Genomic DNA, 10,800 nt, shown 5'->3' with positions numbered 1-10,800 from the left:
CCCTGATCTCTGGATCACACTTCATAATCCCTCATCCACTGTGATGGTCGTCTTTCCCTACTTGGTTTCTGAAGTGTCTCGCCATCCTCCTGCTGCACATCGCTTTCCACTGTTTCATTTTTCACTGGCCTGATATCAAGAATATGTCTTGGAACTCCATCTACCGCAACATTGTTGCTAGTATTATTCCCGGTTATGCGTCCTCTGCTCCACTGTGTGGTACATCACGCCCCTGGAGGCTTCACCCATACTTCATCACCGAGTTTGATGGTCCCTGTTGTCTCCATGTCCCTGCTTGCTGGATGCCTCCAGGAGTATTTGTATATTGACAAGTATGGAACTGTCCCTTGCTGTTGTCCCGATTTAGGGGACATGTTGTACCAATAGACCGATTGCTCAAGTGAGGTGTTCCCTCTTTCTGCCACTGCCTTTATTGTCCGGTGGTTTCTTTCTACAATCCCGTTGCCACTGAGTCTATAGAAAGAATTGATGGATATTCCGTTTCTTTAGCACATCCGCAACTGCTGCCGATCTAAAAGCAGTACCATTATCGGTTAGAAGCTCTTCCACTGGACCGCGCTCCAAAAACACCACGTCAAGGACTGCTGCTATTTCACTGCCCATTTCACCTCGCAGCTTTTTCCATGGGGCAAAGTGCCCGGGGCCACAGTCGATCATTGTCATGTAAAGCCCACCCCTGTATTGGGTGACATCAACTGTGAGTCTTTACCAGGTCCTAGTCACACCTAGTTCTCCAGCTTCATGCACCCTTGGAGCAGGGTCAGTTGACTGACACTTGTCATAAGTCCTGACCACTTGCTTCACTTGTTCCTTTAGGACTGATATAATGGACTGATCCAACACCCCTCAAATGAATGGACTGTTACGTCTATAAAAAGACAAGCAAACTCTCCTCATGTGGGAGACAGAATTTAGTACTAAGCTGTCAATGGACGCTTAGAAATGTGTGTACCCTTTTACCTAAATAAACCCTTTCTGTACAACCTCAGTAATGACTTGTTATTCATATAATCTACGATATAACAACTGGCGACGAAGAATTCGAACGAAACTCACTAAAAAACAAAGCGAAGGAATAAGCACACAAGAAGATTAACAAGCAAAAAACAAAAGAAATCCAAAGAAGGAAGAAGAAAAAAAAAAGGAAAAACTTCGACAGAGCCAACATTCAAAAAGTAAGTGTTTCAGTTGGTTACAGTCCTAAAAAAAAAAAAAGAAATTGACATTTTGAAGCAAACATTTTTTTGAAAAGAAATTAAAAAAAAAAAAAAGGTGTCCATTGGAAGTGTTTTTTTTTCTCTTCTCTTCGGAAGGACATTGTGCTTGTAATTCATTGAATTTATAGGACATATGAGTTAATCTTTTGTTTAATTGTGTTTTTGTAAAAAAAAAAAAAAAAAAAAAAAAAAAAAAAAAATTTTAACATGGAGCAATTAGCGGAATTCACTAGAACTATGCAATCGGCATTGTTTGCACAACAAAAACAAATGGAATTACTTCAGCAACAGCAGTTGAAGCAAAGCGAAATACTACAGAGTATTTTAACGCAGCAGAAAGACTGTCGTTTCACTCCTGAAGGAATAGCAAATTCTTTATCCGAATTTGTATACGAGCCGACAAATGGGTTAACTTTTCTGGCATATTTTCGGAGATACGAAAATATTTTTGCTAAGAGATGTCAGTCTTGGGCAGACGAAGAGAAGATTATCCTTCTTCTTCAAAAACTTGGATCTCAGGAAAATACAAAGTATACGAATTTTATCCTGCCAAAGAAACCTGAAGAGATTTCTTTTAGTGAAACAATAAAAATATTGTCAAACATTTTCAGTGAACGAGATAGTCTATTCTATACACGTTATAAATGTTTAAATATCACGAAGCAGGAGGACGAAGATTTTATTACTTATGTAGGGAAAGTGAATGCTCATTGTGAATCCTTTAAATTAAAAGACCTCAAAGAGGATATGTTTAAAAGTCTAATCTTTGTGCAAGGTTTAACAGCCTCTAAAGATAAGGATATTCGTTCAAGGATATTATCCATTATGAACCAAGACACAGAAATAATGTTACAAAAAGTTACGGAAGAGTGTTAGAAACTGCTAAATTTAAAGCAGGACAATACAAGCATCGAAGGAAAAAATTTTGAAGAAAAAAATATGGAAAAAAAAAATGGAAAGGGTGATGAAATGTGCACACGAAAAATCCTGTAAGACATGTGGGGGAAAAAACCACTTCACTAAAGATTGTTACTTTAAATACAAAATATGTAACAAATGTAATAAAAAAGGCCATAAATCAACAGTATGCAGGAAAGGAAAATACCGAAAAGCAGAAATAAAGACCATTGGTTCTAAAAATGAGTCTAGGTGTGATAAAAGAAAATATATTAAAATTAAAATTAATGGCTGTAATGTGAACTGTCTTCTAGATACGGGAAGCGACATAAGTATAATTGACGAGGTAACTTGGAAGAAAATTGGGTTTCCAAAGTTACAAAATACAAAAAAAATTGCCAGAAGTGTGTCTGGAAATAAACTAAAATTTAAGGGTGAATTTTTTACCAATGTGTCTCTAAAGGAGAATGCTGTGAAAACCAAGTTATATGTCGTACCGGGGAAAAATTCTAATTTGTTCGGTATAGACTTAATGATTCTTTTTAATTTATGGGGAAAACCCATAAGCTCATTTTGCAATAAAGTAAGTCTGGCGGGTTTAGAAAAGTCTAAACTACCAGGAAAGTTTATTGACGAATTAAAAAAAGATTTTAAAGAGGTATTCTCTGAAGGTTTGGGTTGCTGCACGAAAACGGAGGTGAAATTTGAACTAAAGGGCAAGGCTAAACCAGTTTTCAAACCCAAAAGAAAGGTTCCATATTCAGCATTAGAAACTATAGAGAAAGAATTAAAGAGACTTCAAGATATTGGAGTAATAGAAAAAGTGGACTACTCTGAATGGGCTTCACCCACGGTTTACGTTAAGAAGAAAAATAATAAAATCAGGGTATGCGCGGACTTTTCGACAGGTCTAAATGATTGTCTCAAGGAGCATAAATACCCGCTTCCTACCCCAGAGGAAATTTTTTCGAAGTTAAGCGGAGGAAAAATTTTTACAAAAATTGATTTGTCTGAAGCGTATTGGCAAGTAAAAGTCCAGGAAGATTGTGCTAAGTACCTGACATTAAATACCCATAAAGGACTATTTTCACTAAAACGTTTGCCTTTTGGTTTAAAAGTAGCCCCAAATTTGTTCCAGCAAATTATGGATACAATGCTAGCAGGTTTGGATTTTGCTATGGCTTATCTAGATGACATCCTTATAAGAAGTAAAAATGTGGAAGAGCATAAAATCCACATTGGTAAAGTATTCGAGAGAATATCAAACTATGGATTGAAAGTGGCTCTCGAAAAATGTAATTTTGGGATGGACAAAATTGAATATTTGGGACAAGTGATTGATCGAAATGGTAGAAAACCTAATCCTAATAGGACTGAAGCAATCAAAAACATGCCTAGACCAGAAAATATAGTGCAGCTACAGTCATTTTTGGGACTAGCAAATTATTATAATTCTTATATCCCAAATATGCATGAACTAAGAGCACCTTTAAACGAATTATTGAAAAAGAATAAAAAATGGCTCTGGACAAAAGAATGTAATGAAGCATTCCTAAAGATTAAAAAATGTCTGTTATCGGATTTAGCACTAGCTCACTACGATCCAAAAAAAGAATTAATTGTAGCAGCAGATGCGAGCGAATACGGTTTAGGTGCTGTGCTACTACACAGACTCAAAGATGGATCGACTAAACCAATTATTCGTGCCTCAAGGGTTTTGCTACCCGCAGAAAAAAATTATAGTCAGATAGAAAAAGAAGGTCTGGCAATTGTATACGCCATGAGGAAATTTCATAGGTTCATCCATGGAAGATTTTTTATCTTGGAAACGGACCACAAACCTTTGTTATCGATTTTTGGTTCCAAAAAAGGAGTTCCTACTCATATGGCTAATAGGTTACAAAGATGGAGCATGATTCTGTTAAACTACAATTTTAAAATGAAACATCTAGCATCCATCAAAATTGCACACGCAGATGGGTTGTCCAGGTTGATCCCAAATAAAACTGAATTACTTGAAGAAACTGTTTTAGCTGCACTAAAAGAAGAAAATGAACTAACAGATATATTAATAAATACTGTTAGGGAACTTCCGGTAACACTTGAGGAAATAAAGAAAGCAGCAAGAACAGATGAACACATTAACAAGATAAAAAAACAAGTGGGACAAAAAGAAAAGAAGAGGAAAGGATTAACCGTTTTTCCATTTTCAAAGTGCGATGAAACTCTAATGTACGCAGATAGAGTGGTAATACCTCAAGTATTACAGAAGAGAATTTTAAAAGAATTCCACATGGGACATCCTGGAATCTCCAGAATGAAAGCACTAATGAGAGCATATACGTACTGGCCTGAAATGGATCAGGACATAGAAAACATGATAAAATTATGTAAGGGTTGCCAACTAGCAGCAAAAGCGCCGCCCATTAAGACGCAACCCTGGCCTAAAACAGATATACCATGGACGCGGATCCATATAGATTACACAGGACCTCTAAAAGGATATTATTACCTGGTAATAGTAGATAGCATGTCGAAATGGCCAGAAATTTTTAAATTCAAACATCCTACAGCGTTAAACACAATAAAGGCGTTGGACGAGGTATTTGGGCGTTTTGGCGTACCAAAATCAATTGTTAGTGATAATGGCACCATGTTCAAAGGTCAAGAATTTAAGATCTACTGTGAGTCACTGGCCATAGAGCATGTCACAACACCAACTTATAGCCCTCGATCTAATGGACAAGCTGAAAGATTTGTCGATACGTTTAAACGAGCGTTAAAAAAGAACGATAACATCAACACGGAAGAAAAAAGTCTTCAGAAATTTTTAGCAGTGTACAGGATAACGCCTAATCCGAATACAAATGCAAATTTATCCCCAGCGGAAATAATGTTTGCTAGAAAAGTGCGCTCTGTGTTCGATCGGTTAATTCCGAGTAAAAAAGTAAAACAAAGTGTAAAAGATAATGGACGATACAAGATATACAAGGACGGGGATAAAGTTTTTTTCAACAATTATCGGGCAGGGAAGAGTTTTTGGGAAGAAGGCATAATCTCAAAAAGAATTGGAAGAATGGTCTACATTATAAAAGGTCAGACATTTTCCCACAAAAAACATATAAACCAACTCAGACCCCGATATATTGAAATAGTTAAAAACAATGAAGTACCGATGGAAGTACTGTATGACAGTTTTCACATAGAGCCTCCAAAAAAGGAAGCACCAGTAATTGAAAATACAAGTAACTCTCCAAAATCCAAAAATTCGCAAACACAAATTTTAAGGAGAAGTGAAAGAAAAAGAAAAAGAACTGAATTTTTTGGACAAAGTCAAAAAAGAAAAAAATGGTGAAGCGAAATTCTAGGGAAGAATTTAGCTTGGGAGGAAGGTGATATAATGGACTGATCCAACACCCCTCAAATGAATGGACTGTGTCGTCTATAAAAAGACGAGCAAACTCTCCTCACGTGGGAGACAGAATTTAGTACTAAGCTGTCAATGGACGCTTAGAAATGTGTGTACCCTTTTACCTAAATAAACCCTTTCTGTACAACCCCAGTAATGACTTGTTATTCATATAATCTACGATATAACAAGGACACTCAGATCAACTTTTCTCATCAGGTACAATGTCCTCTCTACCCTGATATGGTGCAGATTGTGCAACTCTCACACCCCAGAGTTATCCAGATGAGTCACTGTAGCAATATGCTCTTTTGTTGGCACAAGCCAGCTTTTTCTCACTCTTGTGAGAGCATCCGCTTTGTTCTTCTCAGAGGCAGCCATGATTACGTGCAGCTTCAAAGAAAACTTCTGCATCAGCTCAGCCAGCATCCCGAGCCTGCGCTTTACTAGCATCTTTGCTGCCCCTTTCGTGTTTATCCTTTTGTCATGTGAAATCCTCGATTTCAGTCAAGCAAACACAGTGGCAATCTGTTTTCACACAGATGTTGCATAGTCCCCATTTTAAAGCCAGATTCACTCCTTTGGTAACTGCATCCAATTCTGCTACATTAATGTGGCTAGCATCATCCTTCTTCCGTAGCCAGACCGCATCCTCTGCAACCACTCCACCCATTTCCAAGACAACCCCTGTTGCAATACTGCTTGCATCACACCACACAACTCCATCCAGTGTTCGCTGCACATTCCACATTCCCCGAACTGGGTCTTGCTTTCCCACTTCTTTCAGGACCTCTTCAATCAAGGCAGTCGTTCTTCCTCCCACTCTATCATCCCATGCCTCTTGATGTAGCTACATGCTGATCTACGCCAGCCAGCAATGGGGTAATGCCCAATCAGCCTGCTGCATATTGAAAAAAAAGCTCCTGTTTGTTGAGCTCTTCTTTCATTTGTGGGATCTCGTTTACTCTTCGAAATTCCAGGCCACCTGACACATTTTGTTTCAGCTTTAGTCCCAAAGTCGCTTCCCCATCCAATTCTTCCAGTGCCTTGGCGACCAACCCGAACTTCTTCAAGTGAACCACGACCTTCCCTACAATAACCAGAGTGTCATTCACGAGGATGTCATCTATATATGAGCTCACAGTGCCATCTCCCTCCCCCATTTTTTCTAGAATCTTCCTTAGAATGGTTGACATGATCTTGGGTGCCGAGTTCAGCCCAAACCCCACCCTCGTAAGGCAGTAAGTTCTGCCTTTATATCTGACCAACTGGTACTTCCAGAGTTTCTTGGCAACGTGTAGTTGCAAATAGTCAGATTTTAGATTGACCAACTTAGAGGCACCGTTCATTTGCCTCCATTCTCTGATGGTCTCACTGCATATATCTATAGCGTCACCTCCAGTATGTTGGTTCAATTCTCGGAAATCTAGTACTGGTCTGACCTTTCCTTTTGTTGGTTGCAGAATGACCATTAATGGCAAGATGCCTGATTCAACGTCATTTATCCACAGCAACAATATTCCCTCCTCGATCCATCTATCCACGTCTCATTCAAAATCCTTTCTTGCTCCTCCTTTGAGTGAGTTATCGTAACATGCTACCCTGTTTCTTAACATAGGTGGTTCATTCTTCCATGCCAACTCCACTTTCCACTGATTCTCATCGAATTTCACTCTAAAATCCAGATTACTGATTGATATCCATTTCTTTTCACCAACCTGTTTGATTCCTTCGTTGACCTGCTCTGTTACTGCACACCAGCTGATCCAAACCTCACACCATTGCTGCCAACTGTGACACCTCCAAGTTGGCATATTACGTCCATTCCGACAATCGCTTGGATGCCAGGTACCAGGTGATCAGTGACAACCACATGGTCTCTCAGGTCTTGGGTGGCTTTTGCTCTCATCCTTTCGTGCTGTTGCCACCATTCCTATGGCCCCAGAGAGTTGGGTGCTCACTAATATTCTTGCAGTTGGGAGCAGATCACTCACCTCCAAAGTTTCGATACCTGGGACCTGCTGCAGCCTCTTGGAAATCTCCTCCGGGAACCCAGTAATGAATGCCATCTTTGCTATGTGATTCGCTACCTGTCTCCAAATTCTTGCCAGTTCCATCAATCTTTTGACTTCATTTGTATACACATCAACGGATTCCCCCGTCCACCTCTTCTCTTTTAATTTGTTGTATGCCTCAAACGGCCCTTCCGCAAATGCATGGATCAATCTGGCTATGATCATCTCAGTGTCCTCCTGTTCACGGGAGCTCAGCTCCAAATATAGGGCTAACGCATCACCCTGCAGGAACAATGGTATCACTGTGGCAATGTCGCCTATCTTTTGGAGCTTTGCCACTAGATCCACTTTCTATAGCAAAACCACCACTGAATGGCTTTATCATGTTGTTTAGGCCGGTAGCCATCACTGAAATAGCTTGAAGTGTTCCTGGTTTAGGACAACAAAATTAAAGAAATAAAAAACAAAAAGAATTTATCTTTGCAAGCCAACAACCACCGGGTTTAAGATCACCACTGTCATCAACCTTCGTCTGTCTGCCTCTCCCCGACTTAACCTGTCAACTCTTTTTATACATGTCTCCCGCATGATTTCGCGTGACTTCCATCAGAGCACACCTTTTAAAACTATGGGCGCCATCTTGATTTCTCTCTCTCTTTTGCCCAACTTCGCCCGACACACACGCGATAAGACCTCTGTTCGTTTCATCTGTTTTTCCCTTTCTTTTTCTCCTTTCCTTCTAACTTTAAACAAAAATGAAGGAACAAGAAAGGATCATGGTGTATAAATTAGAATCATTGATGATTTGAGCCAGTTGATATGACAGGCATTTTCTTTAATCTCAAAAACTCCAACTTGGGAGAGCTCTAGTTCGTTAGGAAACCACAAAAGGGATTGCTTTGCCAGCACTGAAGAGCTTATTAATATTATTTTTTGTCTCCTTAAAATATGTAAAAAAAAAATTGCTAAAAGTGATTATTAACTGTACCATTTTTGATTTCTGCTTATATGTGTTAATATGGTCTAATGTTGAATTTCATCAAACTGTCACTCTTTTTACATTAGTATTGTTACATTTCAAAGCTTGTATAGTCTTTGTCAAATATATACTTTATTCCTTGTTGAATATGTACTTTATTTAATAAATATTGAAATTTTTTATTAAAATTGAACAATTCATTGATTTTTTTTTTTTTTTTTTTTTTTAGATTAATCTTTTAGTTGTGTTGCCATATATTCATAGTTGCCAAAGAAAGAAATGATTTAATAATTGAAAAGACTTTTCCAGCTATACCATAGCTAGCGATCTTATGAAGTAAACCTTTATGCCATACCCTATCAAAGGCTTTAGATATGTCAAGAGCAATTGCCCTAGAAAGATTGCCACCGTCGAGAGATTTGCTAATCCTATGCGATATAACTGTAAGGACATCTGCTGTAGATCTAGCAGAACGGAAACCATATTGAGTGTCACTAAGAAGGTTATTTTTGTTGAGATAGTTGATTACTTCTGTATTTAACACAGATTCCAGCAACTTACTCATGACACACAGGAGACTTATTGGCCTGTACTGAGAGGGGGATGAGCGATCACCTGAATTCTTAAATACAGGGCATACTGATGAGATTTTCCAGGGAGATGGGAAACTATTCTCCTTAAGACAACGTTTAAACAGTTTTGTAAGTATGGGCGCTAATTCAGGTTGAAGTTTTTTGAGTACTATAATTGGAATACCATCAGGGCCAGTTGCTTTACTCGAATCAAGGTTTTTGATTAGCTTCACAACATCACGTACAGATATACGTATATCACATAGTGTGTTTTCTGATACAGGAGGAAATATTGGGGGTTGGCGGTCTTGGTCGCAAAGGGTAGAATTAGCTGCAAAGTTCTTGACAAAGAGTTTGGTTTTGTCTGATGCTGACGAGATTACCTCAGGTCCATTGATAATAGTTGGGATGGAGCACACGCTTCTGTTCAGGATTCTGTTTGCTATTTGCCAAAACTGGTGGGAACCAAGCCGCTGCTCAGCTACTTTGGACTTAACAGATTGAGCATACAACTCTCTTGCGTTCCTTATTACTTTCTTACAATGGTTGCTGGCAGTCCTGAAAACGGCTTTAGTTTCCATACATCTATTACGTTTGAAGCAGTGGAAAAAGTGATTTCTGTGCGCAATGGCAGCAGCACATTCTGGAGAGAACCATGGCTGGCTGTTAGGTTTTTGCTGAAACTTTTTAGAGGGTATGAAATGGTCAATACCTACAATTAACCATTCAGTCAGGTCTAATACTATAGAGGACACATCCTTTTTAAACATGGAATGCAGAGGTAGATCAGATATAAATGTACGGAAGCTATCCCAGTCAGCCTTAGTGTATCGATATACTGTACGATGAAGAGGTACGTCTGGGGACTTATTACATTTCATTTTTATCTTAATTGCTGCCATAACTTTTGTACAGTTACTGACCAAAGAACTTCCATCCATTCTTTCAATATAACCATACCATCGAAGTCTCCTATTCTACACACTTCTTCCTAATTGTCCAAATTTAATCTTCCTCTGAGGTCATCAAGACTAATCTTGTCTTTAAAACTCACATTAGACATACATTGTATTATTTTCATATCATTTCTATTATTCAACTCTCACTGGCCAAGTCGCAACATGTTAACTTTAATTTTTTAACGTTACATACTGACATAAATTGGATGATTTTAAGAAATTGACTAACATACTAACCTTATCTGTATCCCCTTTTCTATCAAATCTATCATTTCACATTTTTAATTGTAAATAAAATGTAAAAAAGAAAATTAAAATTTTTTAATTTTGTTTTTGTTTTGATTTTTACTTTTTTGTTTCTACTTTGTTTTTATTACATCAGTTTAGTATCCAATAAGCTCCCAATCCTGCCCATGCAATACATTCTTTATACTATAAAAAAAACGTTATTTTAAAAGCTATCTACATTGTGACATTGTTCAACAACTTGTTTCAATAATTAATTATTTTATTATCAAAGACGTTTCTCATGTTTATTGGAATGAGTAATCAAATTGTTATTTATTTATTTATTTACACTTTTTTTTTTTTTTCAACATCTGAAAATAAAATTGTAAATTTATAAGTATTTATCTTTATATCCATATGTGCTTTTTTTTTTACCTCCAGAAACAGTCTGCATTGTAAGATCAAATTTCTGTTTACTTTGCTCGGGTAAGGATTTGCAATTT

At 37.8% G+C, this 10,800-nt stretch overlaps 1 protein-coding gene across 1 annotated transcript in view; it reads left to right on the top strand.

Moving 5' to 3' along the window:
- The window catches only part of LOC145291392 (brefeldin A-inhibited guanine nucleotide-exchange protein 3-like), a 230,040-nt gene that overhangs the window by 102,483 nt on the left and 116,757 nt on the right, over positions 1 to 10,800 (top strand). Inside the window, exon 14 of the mRNA XM_080137186.1 lies at positions 10,739 to 10,783. Within this exon, the coding sequence (XP_079993312.1) occupies positions 10,739 to 10,783 (45 nt within the window). The remainder of the gene's footprint in view (positions 1 to 10,738; positions 10,784 to 10,800) is intronic.

This window comes from Euprymna scolopes, chromosome 12, assembly GCF_053919585.1.
Source record: "Euprymna scolopes isolate OS-2025 chromosome 12, ASM5391958v1, whole genome shotgun sequence".
In the NCBI taxonomy this organism is placed as follows: domain Eukaryota; kingdom Metazoa; phylum Mollusca; class Cephalopoda; order Sepiida; family Sepiolidae; genus Euprymna; species Euprymna scolopes.
This window is presented reverse-complemented; position numbering and strand designations above follow the sequence as displayed.